Source organism: Marmota monax, unplaced genomic scaffold, assembly GCF_021218885.2.
Source record: "Marmota monax isolate L192 unplaced genomic scaffold, Marmota_monax_Labrador192_F-V1.1 WCK01_AAM20220418_F8-fsc00060, whole genome shotgun sequence".
In the NCBI taxonomy this organism is placed as follows: Eukaryota; Metazoa; Chordata; class Mammalia; order Rodentia; family Sciuridae; genus Marmota; species Marmota monax.
In genome coordinates this window covers 6,934,684-6,955,599 of record NW_026692826.1, presented here as the reverse complement: position 1 = coordinate 6,955,599, position 20,916 = coordinate 6,934,684, and the positions used below count along the sequence as shown (strand labels likewise).

Here is a 20,916-nt window from a genome sequence, read left to right as displayed (position 1 = left end):
AACAGGAAAACAATCACAGCTGGGAGCAGAACAGGACTCCTACAAGGAGAATCTTAGCAATGAACAAGGTCAGTGGGAGAAGGTAACACAACGATAAAGGAAAATGTTATATTCACGGTGTAATGTATGAGAAAAGATTCCATAGCAAAAAGAAACCATTTCTCCTTTCCAGTGGTAAATCCCAGCATAACTCTTAGAACACAGTTAAACTCTATAACAAGGTTTTAAAAAGATAAGCAGAGTAACTTTAGCACCTCTCCAAATAGTTCTGCTCAATATAATTCAAACAAGGTATTTGAGTGGCATATTAAAAGTCCTTCAGTGCCAGGGATTTATTTCCTTTTTTTTTTCTGTTTTTTTTTTTTTTTGCTATGTAAACTATTTTGACCAGATTACAGAATCTAATTAAGCTAAACTCTTTTTTAAAGTACATTAAACAATTCAAAATTTCCTTTTCATTCTGAAAATATGTTTAAATTTGAATATGGGTCTCTTGTGAATGGTAATGAACAGTTAGTTTCTATGAACACTTCCTCATAATATCATCATTTCCACAAAGAACCAAGGGTATTTCTAAAGTCACATCTGGAATTGCTCTCTGGCACTGATGCCAAAGGAGTTTATGGCGACAGCTGTACAAGGCAGTAAGGTGAACAAAGACCTGAGTTCTCCTTTGAGCAGGAAATGAAGTATACTCTAGCCTCAGCAGATGGGTGGCTTGGTGCTAATGCGCTGAGGAACACCCTGGTGCTTCTAATCCAGGCTCCTGATGTCTGTTCAGCCACAATGGAGAGAGCATTGTATCTGTGAAATGTCATCCAGCTCTGGTTTCATGGTTTTAAGGGGAAAAAAAAGTGAAATAGCTCTGAGTGTCAAGGTTTTCTTCTGGTCTTCTAAATTTTAAATTATGTTTTATTTTTTTAAAATTCTTTTCTTTCTTCAATATTTTATACACACACACACACACATATATATATATATATATATATATATATATATATATATATATATTTTTTTTTTTTGTATGTGTGTGTGGCACTATTAGGAAGATCCTACTAATTTTCATACCCACTCCTAATGGCTCCTCCCCTTGGGGCCTGGGAAGGCTCAGCTGGGAAAGAGTCTGGAAACTGGGCCTCACCTTCCTGCCCCTCCCCTTCAGGCACATAGGAGGCCACATAAGTTGCATTAAGGGCATGGGGCTTTGACTCTCACCAGGAGAGTCAAACAATCCACCTCTGCAGCATGTTAAATGTCCTCCCCAAACTGAAGTACCTTCTGTGTGCTGGCTTTTATTAAATTACTGCAGATGTCATGTGAACAGATGCAGAGGGCCCTTAAGCAGCCTAGCAAAGGAGGGGCCAGCATGGTCTCTTGAGTTCTGTTGGGAGAGCTTCTAGTACCACTTTGCATAGCATCTTACACATGTGGTATCACATTGCTGCATGTTTGTTCAATACACAGAAAGGCTTTTGTCCTGAGTAAAAGGAGAGCTTCCTTACAAGGCCAAAACCAACTGCAGCAACAGCCCCAAATGAAGAGGCTGCTAAGGCACCAAGAGCTGAAGGTGGGGGCATTTTCTTGGCCAGTTGTCCCCAGCTATCCATGTCACTTCAGGATTCCATTAAAAATGATGGGTTTCTGGGCCCTGTCATAGTGCAATGGCCCACCCCCAAGATACCGTGTGTTCTAGCGCTTAGATCCTGCAATGGGATCTTATTTGGGAAATCTTTGTGATGTAATCAAGGTTCTTGAGGTGCGATCATCCTGGGTTATATGAATGGTCCCTAAATCCAATGACAGCTATCATTAGAAGGGAAGAGATGGGGAGATGGAGAGCAGAATTCTGGCCATGAAGTGACAGAGGCAGAAATGGTGTGAGGCAGCCACAAGGGTAGGGAGCCACCAGATGCTGGAGGAGGCTGGAAGCATTGGTCTCCAGAGCCTTTTGGGGAGTGTGGTCTTGCTGGTGCTTTGTTGGCAGGTTCTTAGCCTCCAGAACTGTGGGAACAGCCTGTTTTCAGGCCAGGTTGTGAACATTTATTTTGGGAGAATAATATGGGCCTTGCTTAGGCCTACAGAAATCAAGTTTTAAAAATTTCCAGAGTGATTCTGATAATCGGGTAGTTTTAATGTTTTAGCCTTTTCATGGTCATGACCAAAGTACTGAACAGGAATAACTTAGAGGAGGAGAAGTTTATTTGGGGACTCACGGTTTCAGAGGTCTTAGTCCACAGACAACCGATTGCATTGCTCTGGGCCCAAGGTGAGGCAGAACCTCATGGGGAAGAGCATGGTGGAGGAAAGCAGCTCTCCTCCTGCAGCCAGGAAGCACAGAGAGAAAGCAAGGGGGAGGGGACCACAGGGAAGATGCACCCTTCCAGGGCAGCTCCCAGTGACCCACCTCCTCCAGCCACGCCCCACCTGCCTACAGTTACCACCCCATCAGTCCATGCACAGTAAGAAAGGCTGATTAGGTTACAGGCCTCATAATGGAAGGTTCTAGGGGACACCTTGTATCCAAGCCATAATAGGCAGTGCCATCTGAGTCAATGGTCTGGTTCTGAGTTTTGTGACACCTGCTGCACATTGAATGGCCTCGGGTTTTAGAGGGGACACTTCCAGTGGTCATGCTCTGGTGACCCAGGCAGACGACTCTAATCGACTTGAGGTTGAGAAGCACCTGAGATATGGATCCGTGCATCATCCCATGGGATGACTCCTCCATGTCCTGGCTGCCCCTGACGGCCCTGCAGCTGCCCACACTGGAGCAGCCTGTCCTTTGTCTCCAGGCTCTGTCCACGTTGCTCACCCTCCTTCCTGTGCACGCCTGCCCTCTGTTACCCTCTCTGTTTAAACCAAGGCATTACATACTTGCAGAGTGTGCAGATGGGGGGACACAGCCCTGTGTGTTGACAGTGGCCTGCATCTGTGGGACCCCCAGTCTCCTCCCCCAGGAAGGGTCCTATGCTGCCCCAGTTCCCTCCCACTCCTCATAGAAAGAGTGCTTAGCTTTTCCTGTCACTGGATTTCCCATGTGTTTGCTCCCAGGGTGCTGGGGTACCCTTGTTTCCCCACCACCTATCCCTCATGCTCTGCCATAAGAAGAGACTAGAGAGCGAAGCCACAACTGCCCAGTCCTCACACACTGGTCTTAGCTGTAAAAATAGCGTAAAAAGGAAATGACTTGATAATGATGAACGATGTAATCATATTTGATAAAGACGAAAATGAACACTTTTATAGTTCTATAATATGAAAATTAGTGAGCCTATTAAGATTCATTTGTACTATTTGAAATGAGTTTTTTTGTATTATCCCACTTCATGCATCTATACGCTAAATAAAATCAACATCAATTACTGTGATATTTAACTTAATCAATGTAGGCATCTTATTTGAATTATCAATAAATACAGTTGACAGTATTTATTGGCAGCCCAATCACACACAGTAGCCGGTGGCTTCCAGGGAAAACATGGCTGATTTCCATCATCTGTGCCAAAGACAAGGGATCCTGTCTGGTTCATGGAAAAATCAATACATTGATAGTTGCAATACAGTATGTACCTGCTGCTGTTGAGTTGTCTTCTGTCTGATCTTGGACAGTCCTAATAAAATGCCAATGAGGCAGATATTGTCATCACTTGAGAGATGAGGAAACTGAAATGCACAGAGGTGAAGAAATAGGGAAGGCAACACTTGGTAATAAAACTCTTGGGATTTGAAAATCAAACAGGCCTGGGTTCAAATCCCTGGGTCCAGGCTCATAAAAAAGATGAACTTGAGACACATATTGCCTTAAGGTGGCTCCCCAAAGGTGGATATTTCCCTTTCATCACTTTCTAATCCCTGGAACCTATGAATGCTACATTCTTATATGGCAAAAGATGTGACTGGGTGAAGGATCTTGAAAGCATGCACTTATCCTCGGTGATATGGTGGGCCCTAAATTCCACCACATGCATCCTTGTAGGCCAGACCCATAACAGAAGACAGAGAGGAAGCTATGTGCAGGGGGCGGGCAGAGACTGGAGAATGTGGGGCCTCTAGAAGCTAGGAGAGGTGGGGAGGATCTCCAGCACCTCCAGATGGAGCATGGCCCTGCCTGCAGCTAGAATTTGGTCTCCAGAGCTGTGAGACCACACATTTGTTTCTTTAAACCACCCCATTGGTGGTACTTGGCTTTGGCAGCCTCAGGAAGCAGACACACCCTGCTCCCTCCTTCATACCTCACATATGCTTTTCAGGTTTCACTCCTCAGGGTGAAACGTCCAGCTTAGGAAAAGTCTGATTAGTCTGAGATGGATGGAAACCCCCCTTTTTTTTTTCTCCAGAGAGCACTGAAAGGAGAACTCGGGCAGTGGTTTTTCTTCTTGAGCCTGGGCGAGAGGTCGGAGGACCCCCCTGGTTTCCATGGCCATGGAGAATGACCAGGTCAAGCCAAGTAGGTTGCATCTATGTTCATCAGGGATATTGGTCTTAAGCTTTCTTTCCTTGATTTGTCTTTTGCTTTGGTATCAAGGTGAAACTAGCTTCATAGAATGAGTTTGGAAAGGTTTCTTCTTTTTCTATTTCATGGAATAATTTGAGGAGGATTGGTGTTAGTTCTTCTTTGAAGGTATGGTAGAACTTGGCAGAGAATCTGTCCGGTCCTGGGCTTTTCTTTGTTGGTAAGCTTTTGATGCTTTCTTCAATTTCATTGCTTGAAAATGATCTGTTTAAATTTTCTATGTCCTCCTGATTCAATATGGATAGGTTATATGTCTCTAGAAATTTGATGATGTCTTCAAGATTTTCTATTATATTGGGGTATAAATTTTCAAAATAGTTTCTGATTATTGTTTGTATTTCAGTAGTGTCCATGGTGATATTTCCTTTTCATCACGAATTTTAAACTTTGATTTTTTCCCTCTTTCTCTTGGTTAGCTTGGCTAATGATTTATTAATTTTATTTATTTTTTTTCAAAGAGTCAACTTTTTGTTTTTTTGATTTTTTTTTTCATTTCAACTTCATTGATTTCAGCTCTTATTTTAATTATTTTCTTTCACTGCTATTGGTGTTGATTTGTTCTTTTTTTAGGGCCTTGAGGTGTAATAATAGGTTATTTATTTGATGATTTTCTATTATTTTAATGAATGAGCCCAATGCAATGACCTTTCCTCTCAGAACCACCTTAATAGTCTTCCAGAGATTTTGATATGTTATGTCACTATTCTAATTTATTTCCAAGTATTTTAAAAATTTCAGCTCTGATTTTTTCTGTTTTATATTCATCATTCAATAGTGTATTATTAGTCTCCATGTGTTAGAGTAGCTTCTTTTTTAAAAAAAAATTCATCATTGATTTCTAATTTCATTGCATTATGACCTGATAGAATGTAAGGTACTAGCTCTACGTTTTTGTATTTGCCAAGAGTTGCTTTGTGGCCTAAGATAGAGTCTATTCTAGGGAAGGATCCATATGTTGCTTAAAAAAAGTCTATTTAGTCATTAATGAGTGAAATATTCTACATATGTCTGTTAAATCTAAATTATTAACTGTAGTTTTTTGTTCTATAGCTTATTTAGTTTTTCTTTGGAAGATATATCCAGCGGTGAGACGGGTATGTTAAAATCACCTAGTATTATTGTGTTGTGGTCTATTTGATTTTTGAAATTGAGAAGGGTTTGTTTGATGTACATAGATGCTCCATTGTTGGGCATAAATACTTATGATTGTTATATCTTGATGCTGTGTAATTTCCTTATTCAGTAACAAAATGTCCTTCTTTGTCCCTTATGATTGCCTTTAGCTTGACATCTACTTTATCTGATATGAGGATAGAAACAGCTGCTTGTTTATAAGATCTATGTGAATGATGTTTTTTCCCCATATTTTTACCTTCAGTCTGTGGATATCTTTGTCTATGAGGTAGGTGAGTCTCTTAGAGACAGCATATTGTTAAGTCTTTTTAAAAATCCTATCTGCCAGTCTATGTCTTTTGATTAATGAGCTTAGGCCATTTACATTCAATGTTATTATTCAGAAATGATTTTTATTCCTTGTCATTTTGATTTATTTCTGTGTTTAATTTGAATTAATATCTCCTTTAATTAACTATTCTTCTGGTGTAGTTCTTCCCTTTGCTGATTTTCATCTTTATTTTTCATTTATTCTTCATAAAATGTTTTCTTGAGTATGTTTTGTAGTGCAGGCTTTCTAGTTGTGAAGCCTTTTAAGTTTTATTTATCATGGAATGTTTTTATCTTATTGTCAATTCTGAAGCTTATTTTCACTGGGTGTAGTATTCTTGGCTGCCATCCATTTTCATTCACAGCTTGGTATATAACATTCCAAGACCTTTGAGGATCTGGGTTGAGAAATCAACTGGGATCTGGATTGTTTATCTGTAAAAGTTAATTGTCATTTTTCTTTAACAATTTAAAAAATTCTTTCCTTATTCAGTATGTTAGATTTTCTTAATAATGTGGCTTGGTGTGGGTCTGTTGCAATCTTGTATATTTGGAGCCCTGAAAGCCTCTTGTATTTGATTTACCATTTTATTCTTAATGGTTGGGAAAACTTCTGATATTATTTCATTGAAAAGATTGTGCATTCCTTTAGTTAATATCTCTGAGTCTTCATTTATCCTGATAAATCTTATATTTGCTCTTTTCATGTTATACCATGTTTTTGGGGAGTTCTGTTCGTGGTCTCTTTACATCTTTTCTCTATGGTCAAGATTTATTTTCAAGATTATATGTTTTTTCTTCATTGCCTGAAACTTTATCTTCCAAGTGGTCTATTCTGCTGATGCTTTCCATTGAATTTTTTTTTATTGATCCCTTCATTTTGAGGATTTCCACTTGAATTTTTTCAAAATCTCTGTTGAAGTGATCTTTCACTTCAATTTTCTGTCTGATTGTATTCCTTATAACATTCTTTATCTTGCAGATCAGTTTCACTGTGATATGAACTTTCTAAACTCCTTCTTTGACATTTCTTACACTGTGCTGGTATCAATGGATTCTTTTATTGAAGTTTTTTAAAAATTCATTTGGGGTGGTTTTTTTCCCATGCTTTTTCATATTATTTGTGTGTCTAACTATCTAACAGTATGGATCTGAGGCAGGAGAGTTTCTACCTTGTGGACTTATAGTGTCCCTGAAAGTTTCCAGCACCTCACTGTTTAGGGGGAGACAAATAATAACAACCACTAATGTAAACAATATACAGCCTTAAACCAAACAGTTCCTACTATGACATCTACATGTTGTCACAATAAACAGAAATGATGTGATCAAGTATTGTCTACAATAAAAACAGTAAGTTTGCAAAAGGATTATAAGTTCTAGGATGTGTGAGGATTATGAGAGAGGAGGAAAGAAAAGAGAAGTAAGAAATTTAAGGAAGAGTGAAAGAACAATAGTGTTTGCCTGTTAGTAGAAGAGAATCAAGGGAAAGAGATATGAGAGAAAAAATATAAAATAAAAATTAAAAAAATAAAAGAATACGAAACAAAACCAAGATATACTAATCAAACATCCTAGCCTTTAAAAGACTAAGCCATGCAAAATAACTGCCTTCAAAAAATGCTAGAAATGAGAAAAAAAGTGACAAATATGTATAGGTATTCATGTACTATTCAGTTCACAATTAAACAGAGCAAAGAAAAAAGAAAAAATGTTCTTTATGAAAAGTTAAAGAATTGTTTCTGTTGGAGTTCGAAAAATTCTTGGCTTCCCTTTTCAGCTGTTAGGTGGGGTGGACTGGACTGTAATGTCTGCCCACCCTCAGCATGGGGCTACTGGAGTATGAGAGGTGGAACTCCTGGAGGCAGGGTTGAGGCTTAGGTAGGTTCCAGTTTCTTTGTTTAATGGTAACTGGTCTGAAGATTTTAAATCAGCGCACCTCCAGGGCAATTGCCAGTCCATGCTGGGGGACTGCACCCCAGGAATCTCTCCATGCACTGGAGAAGCCATTCCTTTGTTCCCTCTACCACCCATGGACCCCTACATCTCCTGTTCTCTCAGTTTCCATCTCCAAACTCAATCACTCCTGTCCCCAGCTGGTCAAGTCTCTCTCAGCTGGTCCTGCAAGTTGCCAGATTCGAGGGGGAGGGTTGGAGCTGGGTGAATTTCCATGGCCTGTATACCCCCCATGTAAACCCCTCTCCACATGTGATTTATCCTGGTCAATTAGGAACCATGTCGTGTGGTGTGGGTTTTCCAGGCCTGTATTTTGGGCCCAGTTCAGGTTTGCCACGAATCAACTCCCACAGCTGCTGGCTGCACGGGTGTGGCTGCGAAATGTCTCCTTCCTCTTTTCTCCGTGGGCTGCCGGGAGAGATGTGGCTTCTCTCCCACACAAGCATATTGTGCAGCACTCCTTTCAGGTTAGTCTGGCACTGTCTTTATCTCTGATCTCTCTGAACCAAGACATATCATAGGCCTCCTAAAAATGTGGGCTCTTTAATTTCCTTATCCCTCCACTTGCTCATGGGGAGGGGACTGGGGAGGAGGAGATGGCTCCGGCAGCAACAGTGCTGGGGACTTCTTCCCAACTTCCTGAGTCCCCAATCTGCTTTGAATATCGAGTATCAATTCCCCATAAAGTCCTCCCCCCTTTCTCCCCCACCCACCTTGCTGAGAAGCTGCCTGCTTTCTTGGTTTTATGCCCTGGAGCAGCCAGGAAAGTGACTTCTTCTACCATCTTCCCAGTGTGATCTATTTCTTTAATTAGTACATTATAATTATATATATGCAATTGGAATGCACTGTGATATATTCATACATCTACATAATCTTAATCACTTCTTTTAAAGCATATCCTAAGGGGCTGTGGTTTGGATGCTTCAACATATAAACTTTGTGGAGTCACAATTCAGCCAGACAGGTGTCATGACTCTTCTAGTCTTTTCTTCTACCTTTGTGTCCTGTCTTGACTTCTGCCTTCCTATCTGCTTGTTTCTACTTACCTGCATATCTATTATCTATCTAATCTATTCATCTATCATCGGCCAATCATCCACCCGCTTCTCCTCTTCCTTCCCTATCAGTCTCAAATAAATTTACGGTTTTCTCTCATCTCATGGTAGATTTACCATTCTCCCTCAATCCAGTTTAGAACAAAAGGCAGCATAGGGAACATAATAGAGTGACAGCAATAGACTGTTTAGGTTCAAATCCTATCTTACCACTTACTAGCTTTGTTACTTCATCCGGAAATCCCAACTGTTGGGATCAGCTTTGGAGTTGTCATGGAGGAAAGGTGTTTTTGTGTGGTGCATGGAACAACAATTGGCACATTGTAGGGTGATGTAGGTATTTGGTAAATCAGCACATTGAATTGCAAACTCTATACTGTATGTTTAAATATCTTATAATTAGTTGATCTAAATTGTAGGGCTTCAAAGAATACCAGTTCCTTCCTTGTATAGTACTGATCATTGCAGTTCATCAGGTGAACTGCTCAATAAATACTTGTTAATTTGACTACTATGAAATTTTAAAAAATCTTACACTATCAATTCTGGGTGGAAATATAAGCTGTCAGGACAGAGAAATGCTTCACTTGTTTACTTATATTATAAACTTATTTATTTATATTAGTTCCTTTATGTAATCTAACAGGGTAGGCTTTTTTTTTTTTTTTTTTTTTTTTGCCCAATTTTGCAGAATGAGTTATTTTTCCTTACAGTGATTTTAAGTAGGCTGATGTTTATGTACAATTAGTTCTATATTTCTGGTGTCAATTACTGTGGACATGAATTATTAGTATTTGTTTTTGATTTCTGGTTGTTGTTGATATATTAAGAATTATCTTGAATCTTCCTGTGATTTTGAATCCTTGATATTCTTTTAATAACTTGGTGAGATATAACCAATTAATTTTTATAAAATGATAAACAATAATACCTATTTGTACATGCTGATAAATCTTTGGCAAAAAATCATGTCAGTCAATGAGCATTTAATGAAATCAAAGTTACTGGTAGAGGCAGATGTAGATAATCTATAAATCAGATCATTTAAAAAAATTGTAAAAGTTTATTGTGCACACAAAATAGTTCTCAAACCAGGAGACCACCAACCACAAATGGAGTCGTAAGGAGCCTGGGTCACATCAGTTATAGCAGTTCACACAGCTCACAGGAGTAAGTACTTGACCTGTATTGTCATTGGCTCTTACACAGTTAACATTCTTTTTAGAGCAAGTAGACCTATTTAAGCTGATTTGTCTGTACCTAATTTCATTGGATCATGCTGACTAGGAATAAAGTTTATGTCTGTGTTTCACTTATGATAGGAGCTATCTGTGAAATCAGAGAAACATTTAAGTCAATTTGTGGCTATGGTGGATGGCCTTGGGGCACATCTAAATTGTGTTCATCCTCCCTTGCATTCTATACTCCGATGATCATATCTCTAATGGTTCTTCCTCTTTGAAGTCCCAGACAGCCCGTGCTATTGTCACAACTCCACTGGAGTATTTTATCTATTTGATGTTCCTCAAGGCCAAGGGTCATTATTTTTCTTTTTATGGATCTCTGCACCCAATGTAGGGTCTGACATATAGCATATACTCAATAAATATTTCTTGAATGAACGAATGAATGAAATCTAACATGGCATATCTGAGTGGTGCTACAGTAGGGTTACTGCATAGTAGTATATAAAATAAGTATATCCCGGGTCTGGGGTTGTGCTCAGCAGTAGAACACTTGCCTAGCATGTGTGAGGTGCTGGATTCGATCTTTAGCACCACATAAAAATAAATAAAATAAAGATATTGTGTCCAACTACAACTAAGAAAAATTAAAATAGTTTTTTTAAAAAAAGTATATCCCTAAGTGGAAATCCATCAATTAGAAGTTGGCAAGTTATATTTGGGTAAGAGTAAAAGAAACAGAAGTAACATCCCTGTATTAGTTTACTAAATGGAAGGAAATGAATAAAGCATTCCTAGCACAGTTGTAAAGGGGCCTGCAAGATAGTTAGGCTGGAATCTCATTCCTCAGTAAGCAGAACCTCACAAAACTTCTGACTTGAAACCTGTCTCTTCATTTAGGAGGTAAAGACCATGAGAGGAAACGCTGCCTGACTCTTAATGCTCATAAAATTTCACTGACTGGGCATGAAGGGACAACCGCCTGAGAAGACAATGACCAAATCATTTGTAAATGCAGAGAAATGATAGAGGAGGGATATTGGGCAGTCAGATATGTCCTCGAGATTTTTGAACTGAATTCAGAGAAGATGGGAGAAGAAGCCTATGGACAGAGATGCCAGAATAAAAGCTGGTTAAAGATGCTCAAATAGGTAAACAAAAAATTACACATTATGTTTTTCTGTATTATATAGAAGAAGCTCTCATGGGCTCAGAAATGTTTCCTTTTGAAATAATTAGGTTTCTTAAACATACATGAAAGTAACTTGGTAAGCTTAGAACTTAAGGGACATGGGTATGTAATAAAATGGGAGGTAAGTAAAGCTGAATACAGAGAAAGCAAATGGTGTTAAACCAAACAACAGGGTTAGAGAGGGTGACTAAATCCCCACCTGAGCACAGATGCCAGGGTTCTTTGTCCAGGTGCAGTTTGACAACTGCTATGAGGTCTGAAATCAGGTCTGATTTTTTGAATTTTAACATGGCAGGAAGAACTTCTCAGCCTGTTACATGTTGTCACCTCAGGGAAATAAAAAAACACAGGAATAGAGCATTCTACTGGGATGGACAGGAAACACTAACTAGGAGACGGAGCCCAAGTCCAGAGCTCAGCCTGTCACTTCACATGTGTTACAGCAGGGAGACAAGCACATTGCTCAGATTCTTTCCACACTTTCTACATGTTTGGGATTTTTAGAATTAAAATTAATCATTTAAAACGAGCACTTAAACCAAAACACTCACTAGTGTAAGGAGGGAGATAAACTAAGTGGGTGACATAGCCTGGGAGTCCTTCTACCCCCAATAGCCTACAATCTCAAGAATACATTGGAAACGCCTAAACTCACAATTCTGCAGGAGAAGAAGAAACACGTGACTGCAGAGACACCATTCCGAAGCCACTATGGAGAAAGATGTTTCTAAACTACCCAGTACACACAGCACTTAAGTGTCACATGAGCAGTACGTACTTTTTAAGAGGAAGTCACTTTTTAAGAAATTCCTAGCAAAGACTTCAAATTAAATAGGGTGGTCATATTAAAAAAAAAAAAAAATTTAAAAAGACCTAATACACACATTTAAATGACCTCCATTGCTTTCTAGGCTTTTCTTAGCAATGTGAAGTATCAGCATAAGCTTTGAGTGGGCTGGAAACACCTCATGGTGCCCTGGTTCAGGCACTTGCACGCTCATCTCACTCAGTCACCCCAACCTCTGGTGAGGGCTGACAAGCTAAGGTAACTAGGAGAGGAGGGGTGAGAGCCCGGGCACCTGCCACAGATCCTTCGCTTTTCCCACTAGGGATAATGCTCCCATCTGGTGCCGAGGCAATGTGAGATGGGCTTCTAAAACCCCGTGTAGAACCTTTCCTAATGTATTCTTCATCTGGTTCACTACAGTTCCCAAATATTTTCACATGTATCTCATGTCAGATTCCAAAGTACACGAATGGAAGGTGCTTTTGACATCTTTCTTTTAGTTGTAATTTTATTCTTTAGGCTTAAAACAACTATACAATATAAAAAAGCATAAAATATTGAAATCTGTTCTTTCTCAGTAACAAAAAATTCTCATCATAAAAGATGCAAAAATGCTGTCATGATCGACATTTTAATGAGGAAACATAAAATATGCTCTCTTTCATGATTTTTCACAAGAAAATCCCTAACGTGGCTTGTCTGAGCTGTCGGAGACCCTGTTCCTCCGCTGTCGGGAGTGCGCAGCGCCCTTGCTGGGCGCAGGCTGCCGGCTCAGTCCTCGCGGCCTCGGTTGTCCTCGATCACGATAGTCCTTCGAGGGTAGGCGTCCACTTCCACAAACACGTACTGAAACTCGTACTCGCCACCCTCCGGGTCCTGAAAAGCACGCGTCTCCAGCCTGACTGCCTCCCAGCGCCGCCCGCGCCCTCCTCCGCCCCACGGCCGCCCCACGGCCGCCCCGCTGGCCCCGCTGGCCCACCTGCCTCACTTCAGCGAACACCGTCCCCTGCTTGCCCGGCTCGGATCCCTCGATGTAGAACTTGACGCGCAGGTGCTTCAGCCCGTCTCTCACGTACTCGATGAAGCTGCGGAGGAAGCGGGCGAAGTAAGACCCAGTCCCCAGGGCCACCCGCAGGCCACCCGCCTCGCCCGCCCGCGGCACCTGACGTGCTGCCTCCGCCCGCGGCGCGTCATCTCCCCGTAGCCTCTCACGGGCTCCCCGAAGACGCTGACCACCTGCGGAGAAGGCGCTGGTCAGTTCCAGGGAGCGGCTCTGCACACCACGTGCCTTCGGGGAAAGCCGGGCAGGCCCGTCCCTTTAAACCACGGTGACTCAATGATGCCAACGCCAGGAAAGGAGGATGTGTAGCAAAAGTCATCCCTGAAGAGCTCAAGTCACCTCATGCCCAGAAATGGAAACGGGCCTTCTGGCACTCACCTGTAGTGGCCAAGGTGGGCTAGAGGAAGCTGCTCCACTTCGTTTACAAAACAACACAAAACAGTGCCTAAACATTCCTCTAACACGTCCTGGTTTCAAGGTAAAAAATGTACGAACACTTTGAATGACATTTAATATATGGGGTTTAATGCCCAAAACTGTGATGTTGAAATGAGTCAAGTTACTCAAACAGTGAGGGAAAAAACCCAAGAATTAATAGCATATTCAAAATCAGGTGTGAATCTACTATTGTTAATGGTAAAATTCACATGAAGTAGAAATGTATTTTTTATTTAACTTAAAAAGCAAATGCTTTGGACTCTCTCTAAAAAATACAAATTTGATGTCAAACTTAAAAAGAAAAAAATTGACCCTCAATTTTGTAAAATTGTCTTTGTCCCTTTGCTGAGCATCTTTACTATCACAATTTCCAGACACAAAAGAAAAAGATACTATGTAAGATGAGAGATATTTAAGATCTGTGTGCCTGAAACCAAGGAACCACTGTCCAAATAATTTACTTAATAGACTAAACACATCAGTATCAGAACATTAGAATTTTTTAATCCTATTTTTTAATCAAGCATGGTGCCTAAGAAGCCTTGGGACCTTAAAAACTACTGACAAAACTAAATTGTTAAAACTTAATTATTGTTCAGAGTTCCTTTTGGAAGCAAACTAAGTTGGCCCTAGTAATATCATACTCTGTGTTTATTCTGTGGATTTTGTTTTTGTTCAAAATGCCGTGAATTCTATGAGATGCTGGGTTCGTGAAACACAAAAATTCTTCACCTGTTCTCAGAGATGCATCCTGATATCTAACTAGGTTTCTACTGATATTATTTTTGTCAACTATAAAAGCAGATAACTTAGATCAATCCAGATATAATTTGATTCCCAATAACCATAGTAGGAACCTTTTTTAGTCCCTGCCCATTTTCAACTCTCTCAGGGACAGTTCTCACTTCCTGCCTCCCTCTCCACGGTTCACACAGACTAACAACCAGAGTCCAGTTCAGAGAAATCAACACATTGAAAAGAAAAATGCCAGCGCCCACTGGCTGCTGAGCCACACACACCTGACACGACCAGAGACTGATGAAGCACTCAGAGCCCTGCTCCAGGGAACCCAGCACAGCACACCACGCTGAGAAAACCTGTGGCCTTCATCTTGACCCTGGCTGAGGACTGTAGACTCTGCTTCTCTGACCTCACTTCTTGGGCCCTGATATTCATGATGCCATCTGCTGTCACCTTTCAAGGTATCAAAATTAGGATTTCAGCAAGGAATGCTTTTCAATGCTGAAGCTTTCCCCCAAGGGAGTAAGGAATCTGTCACACACGGCCATGTCTTGCAAACTGTGACTGGATGGTTATGATTTAAAGCCTTTCTTCTGGAAGGTTCCTTCAGAAACCACAGTGTGGCTGCATGTCGACTCCTCCCAGGGAATGGCTGAGGAAGGTTGTGCCCAGCAGGGTAAGATGTGGAAACCGACCAGCTTGGATTTGGGTTCTGGCTCTCACCTAGTTCAGTGATTGAGGCTGAGTTAGTTAATAGTGCCAGTTTTCCCCTCTGCAACTGGAGACAAGAGTAAGACCTAATGCCAAGGGCCTCTTCGAGACTTAATGAGATGATGCACGGAGTCACTAAGCACAATGCCTGGCACATGACGTACTTTTGGCAATGTTAACAATTATTGTTATGATCACAAGACCACGAAACAGTTATTTTAAAAGACTAGAAACAGACTGCTTGAGTTTGACACTTTGGTGATTATCTATGAGCAACTAGTAAAAAATTCACTGTACAATTAGGATGAAAACATCCACACACAGACCTTTGGGTGCTTGTGATCCAAGCATTTCAAGTACAGAACAAACACTTAATCACAACCCAACCACTATGTGCTGTTCCATGAATCCCCTGGGTTCAGAACTGGTATTTTAGTTGGGCCCATTTCTGCCTCCCCCACATGTTCTCCCTCTCATCAGAGAACTAACCTCGGGATGTGATCTGCATTTTTCTAAGGCTTTCCCATATACCTTACTAGGACTGGATGAAGAAAAGAGTTCTCTGAAAATCGTGTAGAACAAGCCACCTGAAAATCACAGGAAAAGATGATGAAGCAAACCAAGAGTGAGAGATGAAGATATGTTAGTAAAAAAAAAATGTTCAGGGATGTTGTACTTGCTGTTTTTGGCAACCTGTTATGCCGATTCCAATGACCACGATGACTAAGTAGGTGAAATCTCTTCCAGCTTCTTTCACTGTAAAGAGAAAATGCCAAGGAGTCACAGGTGTATCCCCTCTGAGCAGCCCCACTTCCAGCTTCTTTGGCATTGCAGCAGGGGACATGTGAAGTCAGAGTCAAAGCGAGCAGTGCTGGTGCCTTCTCAGTGGCAGCTCTGGAATCTCCCTATGCTTTGGAGTTTTAGCAGGATCTCAGAGCAGTGCCTAGAAGTCTCTAGTTTTTATTTCATCTAATGTTATAATCTTGATACTGTCTTACTTTCTAAGAGGAGGACTCCTCATCCAGTCTCTTAGAATAAGAACAAGTGCCACGTATCAGGCAGCTCTGGACACAGGTCCAGTGCACAGATTAAGAAGTATTGGCTTGTCAACCAAAGAGACCAAAATGATCATTAAACCTTAACAGTCAGTAACATTCCCAAATGCCATCCTTCTGTAACCCCACTGACTGGCGCATAAAATACAAAGACAACTGAATTCAGAACAGGAATTTATCTCAACAGAAGAATTATGAATCAAACAAACTTAAAAAAAGAAGAACCTACAAAGAGACTACACTGCACTTATTTTTTCCCACATAGATAAAAGATGCCCAGATGGATTAAAGAGAAATTCTGGGAGCTAAATAAATTCAATCAAGACATGTTTGTGCAAAAACTTGCAATTACAACTACACTGCTTTTTTGATGCTGAAAAAGTACACTACTTCCTTGGCATTAGTTTATATATTTGATTTATTCACCACTTTAGGAAGACTTCTTTGTTTTGAACCCGGGGATGTTCTGCCATTGAGCTACAATCCTACCTTAAAAGATGTGATTCAAACAATAAAAATAGTGCATCTGCCAAATCTGTTCAGCTCATGAGACTGATCTAAACAATAACTGTCACCACAAATCCCATTTCTTTACTTAGGTTCAGGTGTGGAAAAGCCTATGGTGACACCACCTCATTCCATCTCATTACTGTCATAACACCTTGATAACTATCAATTGCCAGTAGTGTACCAGCCCCCAACTGGAAGTATACTGATAGCTTCATTTGAGCCTATTACCTGAATCAGGTCACAGGCTCCATACCTTGGATTTCTGATTGTCTCTTTCTCAATACATTCATTCCTGATAGGCTGTCTTTTCTATTTATTCAATCACAGATAGCTACTACATATCTACTATGTATAAAGGCTGTGCTGAATATTATCCACATTTTATGCATTCAAAAAATTTCTATTGCTAATATATAAGTATCACCAATGGAAGCTGCTCATTGCTTACTTTACTCTTCTTGACCTCTTAGACCTATCTTCATACCTAAAAACCTCATTAGTATTTGTTTCTACAATTCTCCACACTTCCTGCAGTGGGTGCTGTGGTGCAGTATGGGTACTGCTGGCTGCAGGGAGGAGTGGTAGCTGACAGTTCTCAGTTCCTCTCTGCAAATTCCTTCACCAGAAAAGATTTCTCACCTAGGTCATGGCCTGCCTAGTTTCAGAGTTCATTGACCACTGGCTGAAGCCCTTCTTGCAAGTGCACTTGAGCTCCTCCCTCTGCCAATACTGCTTTCCTTACCCCTCAACATGTACTATCAGAACATTCCCCAATAAACCTCTTTATGCAAATCTGTTGTCTGTTTCCCTGGGATGATCTACAACAGGTGCTACCAGGAGTGGTCCAATGAAGCAGTTCCAAATTGAAATTTTGGAAATGGATCACCAGCCACTCACTGGCAATGAGGACTCTCCGTGCCTGGTGGTAGATGGAGCATTGACAGGCCCCAGCACGCAGTTCTAGGCAACTGTTGCAGCTTTTGCCCACGGTGATGAGCTGGAATGGAATAGTGGGAAACAAGAATGCACTGGTTGGTGTTATTTTGAAAAATCTGGAGGACTAGGAAATTTTAGGACTTGGGTTGCATGGTTGTGGGTGGGGGAGGGATGTACTAGGTAAGGCAGGGGAGAGTTTGGTAATAATCTTCACCAGTGAAGGTGAAGTGGGAAAGGCAAGAGAGATTTGGGGCATAGGAGATTCATGCTGCACCCAGAAGACAGAAAAGGCTGAGGGTCAGGGCCAAGGTAATAGAGTAGCAAGAGGCTGGCATGGCAAACACGTCAGCTCTGCCAAGCCAGGGCCATGCCCTGATTGGGGCGTAAAAGGAATGTGAAGCTTGGTACAAGAATATTGAGGTCAATGTTCTAAAAAAATCTGTTATATTCAGATTCTCCTGAAGAAGCGGCTCACTCCTTCCCCATTAAAATCTATAATGTCTTACTTCTTAAAGACCAGGTGAGGCTTCTGCCTAGCAAGACACATACTCTCCTCAAGAAGTGTCTACAACCTCCTTTCCTGGCCAAGGTACAACATAACTTGGGTGTGAGAAGGAGAAAAATAAACCATACTGTGAATACTGCTTGGAAAACATATACATGACCTTTTCTTAAAGGGTGTGTGTCAAGGTCACAGAATACAAACATGGCTGATTGAGAGTTGATTTACATGGGGTACCCTCCTGAGATCAAGAACATAACAATCAGGTAAGTGCCCCTGGAACTGAAGTGCAGTCATGTCTGCTCTTGGAAACTTAGAAACAGCCATGGTCCCCATGAAGTGATGTGAAAATGAGAGGACAGAAGTGGCAAACAATGGAGCAAAGGCTCATCAGGCATGCTAGAGTGGATACTAGAGAGAACTCTGAACCCAACAGCTAGCCACGTTTCATAGGAGGGCTTGGAGGGCACTTCACCAAAGCTATAAGGAAGCCATAGTTATACCTTACAGAGTAGGGCAGTGGTCTCCATTATACTCCTACCAACCTTCCCCTTCAAAAACCAGACAGATGCTAGAGAATAATGCGGATCAATGCAAACTAAACCAAGTAGCAGTCCCAATGTAGATGTAATAATGCCAAACATGGGAACTTTATGGGAGCACATTTATACAGCCTCATGGCATTGGTGATCTGAAGAATGCCTTTTTTCCTACCTCTACTGAGGAGGAGCAGAAGTAGTGCATGGTAATAAAAATGGGATACCTGTGTCCTTGCCCACGATTTGCTTACTTTCTCACTCTCTTAATGTGGCCAGTGGCTATCATATTGGATAACACAGATATAAAACATTTCCATTATTGCACAAAGTTTTATTTGGACAATGCTATTTCAAACATTCAGCAAAATCACCTGTTTGACTGTTATGTAGATGCCATTTTGTTGGAGCCAATAAGTAGTAAGTGGCAAGTGTACTGGAAAATTTGGTAAGATATGTGCTTCATGTGTGAATGATGGGCCTGACAAAGGCCTAAACAACAACAAAAAAAATTGTTAGATTCAGAGGCTCACTAACCATATCAATGAGACCTGCAGGAGGTTCTGTCTCAGACATGCCATGCCATTCTGTCCCATGAAAAAAAAAGGCAAATTCTTGCATTCTACACTGCGACCGCAATGCATGGCAGGTCTTTTTGCATTTCGGAGGCAATGTATTCCACTCTTGAAAATACTGCTCCCATTCATTCACTGAGTAACAAGCAGTGCTGTCACCTTTGGATGGGATCCACATCAAGAAAGGACTCTATGGCAGGTCCAGTCTGTAGTGCAAGCAACACTGGCCCTTGAGCCAGAATAACTGATACATATGCATACCTTTATCTTTCATTTCTGGTATCAGTTTTTTTTGTGTGTGTGTGCTAAACTGCTATCCTAAACAAAAGATTATATTTTTGGCATGTTCAGCAGATTACAAAACAATTGGCAGGATACCATTTTTTGTTAAAAATTAGGAATATTAACTGAAATAACACAAATTATTATCTAAACAATTGTTTTATCTGCGACATATGAGTGCCTGAATTGCTTTCTGTGCCTTTCATTTTTTCTACCACATACTTGTGAAATGAAGAACACAACAATAAGAAAAAAAATTAAACTTAAAATACCTTTGACTGTTAAAATACCTTTGACTTTCCCGACTAAATTACATTTCATCTTTCCTGTTTGTATGTTCTATTACTGCACCTAATGTGTGAGGGCAAGGGATGTTCTGGATGTCTTTCATTTTATAGTCTTCAAAGTGTAGCTCAGGATCTGGGAACAGCATCAATTATTCCATGAAGTGATTACTGAGTTTTTCCTATTGGTTATAACTTGATAATATCTCTCTCTTCAATTTATCCTATCCAATTTCTCTTTCTCATAGGCATTGAAACACATGCTGAGAAAAATCTCCTAGACAGTATGCAACAAAATGCTCAAATTCAAGATCAACTTCCATACGTCTAAATTCGAATTTTTGAAACCTGTTTCTAAACAGTTTAACGGTTCTTCTGTGTGAATCGTTTTTCCCTCCTTAGGTGTAAACTTGGTAGAAGGACACTGTCAGCTCTTGTCAGGTTGACTGGAAGACAAGTACTGCCTTTACCTTTCTGGGAGGTTGAGACCGCGGTTTCCGCTCTCCGATCTCGGTGCACCGACACTTGCTTGCGGCGGTCCTCCGGTGCGTTGCAGGGGCTCGGTCCCTGTGTCCAGATCGTTTTCTGGACGAGTCCAAGAACAGATCTAGGTTGCGCCGTTTTCTTCTGCTCTCGCAAGCCCCACCTCAAACTGGGCTGAGTCTTCAAGGCAGCCCCGTGAAGCCCACGGTCTGGCAGCAACAGCCGCTTCCCCGAGGACCGGTGCAGCCTCTCGGCGTACTGCAGAGCTCTTAGGACGGTACACATCATGTTCACTGAAAGCCGTCCCGCTCAGGGACGCAACGACAAGCAGCAAAGCTTCGCAATCCACAACACCACTGGCCAGCCACGCACAAATCCACACCTTCACGTTCCACGGCGCCCGCCTCCCTCCCGGCCTCCAACTTGCGTGAGAGCGCCCTGACCCTTCCGCGCTGACATTCACGCCCTACTGCTCCGCAGAGCAGCCTGGGAAACCCCTGGGTGTCTGGGAATGGCAGTTCCCGGACCGTGCTGCACACTGCTGGGCGGCGCGAGGGCCGCGGCAAGCACTGCATCTCCCACAATGCAAGGCGGCCAAGCGCGTGGTCCCTCTCCGCGCCTCCCAGAGGCCTCTACGCGTATGGCCACGCATGCGCCGCTCATCATCCGG

At 41.4% G+C, this 20,916-nt stretch overlaps 1 protein-coding gene and 1 long non-coding RNA gene across 7 annotated transcripts in view; one reads left to right on the top strand and one right to left on the bottom strand.

Moving 5' to 3' along the window:
* Positions 1-17,440, top strand: part of LOC131424328 (uncharacterized) — a 65,938-nt gene extending 48,498 nt beyond the window's left edge. For 2 of the 3 annotated variants that reach the window (XR_009227113.1, XR_009227112.1), the window contains 2 exons: positions 6-68; positions 11,055-17,440. This is a non-coding gene — a long non-coding RNA (uncharacterized LOC131424328). The remainder of the gene's footprint in view (positions 1-5; positions 69-11,054) is intronic. The other variant, XR_009227114.1, reaches the window with a different exon arrangement.
* On the bottom strand, positions 12,746-20,763 carry Timm21 (translocase of inner mitochondrial membrane 21). Of its 4 annotated transcripts, none has more exons than XM_046448621.2 (6): positions 20,234-20,763; positions 15,777-15,839; positions 15,573-15,670; positions 13,296-13,369; positions 13,117-13,218; positions 12,746-13,009 (listed from the first exon to the last, which is right to left on the bottom strand). In XM_046448621.2, exons 1-6 carry the CDS (start codon positions 20,532-20,534, stop codon positions 12,934-12,936), a joined length of 714 nt encoding a protein of 237 aa, XP_046304577.1. In that variant the 5' UTR covers positions 20,535-20,763; the 3' UTR covers positions 12,746-12,933. The 4 variants fall into 4 exon arrangements, with proteins under 4 accessions (XP_046304577.1, XP_046304578.1, XP_046304575.1 ...); XM_046448622.2 differs by having other exon boundaries at positions 13,113-13,218; positions 15,615-15,670; positions 20,234-20,755; XM_046448619.2 differs by having other exon boundaries at positions 13,113-13,218; positions 20,234-20,750.
* Positions 20,764-20,916: the final 153 nt, after the last annotated feature.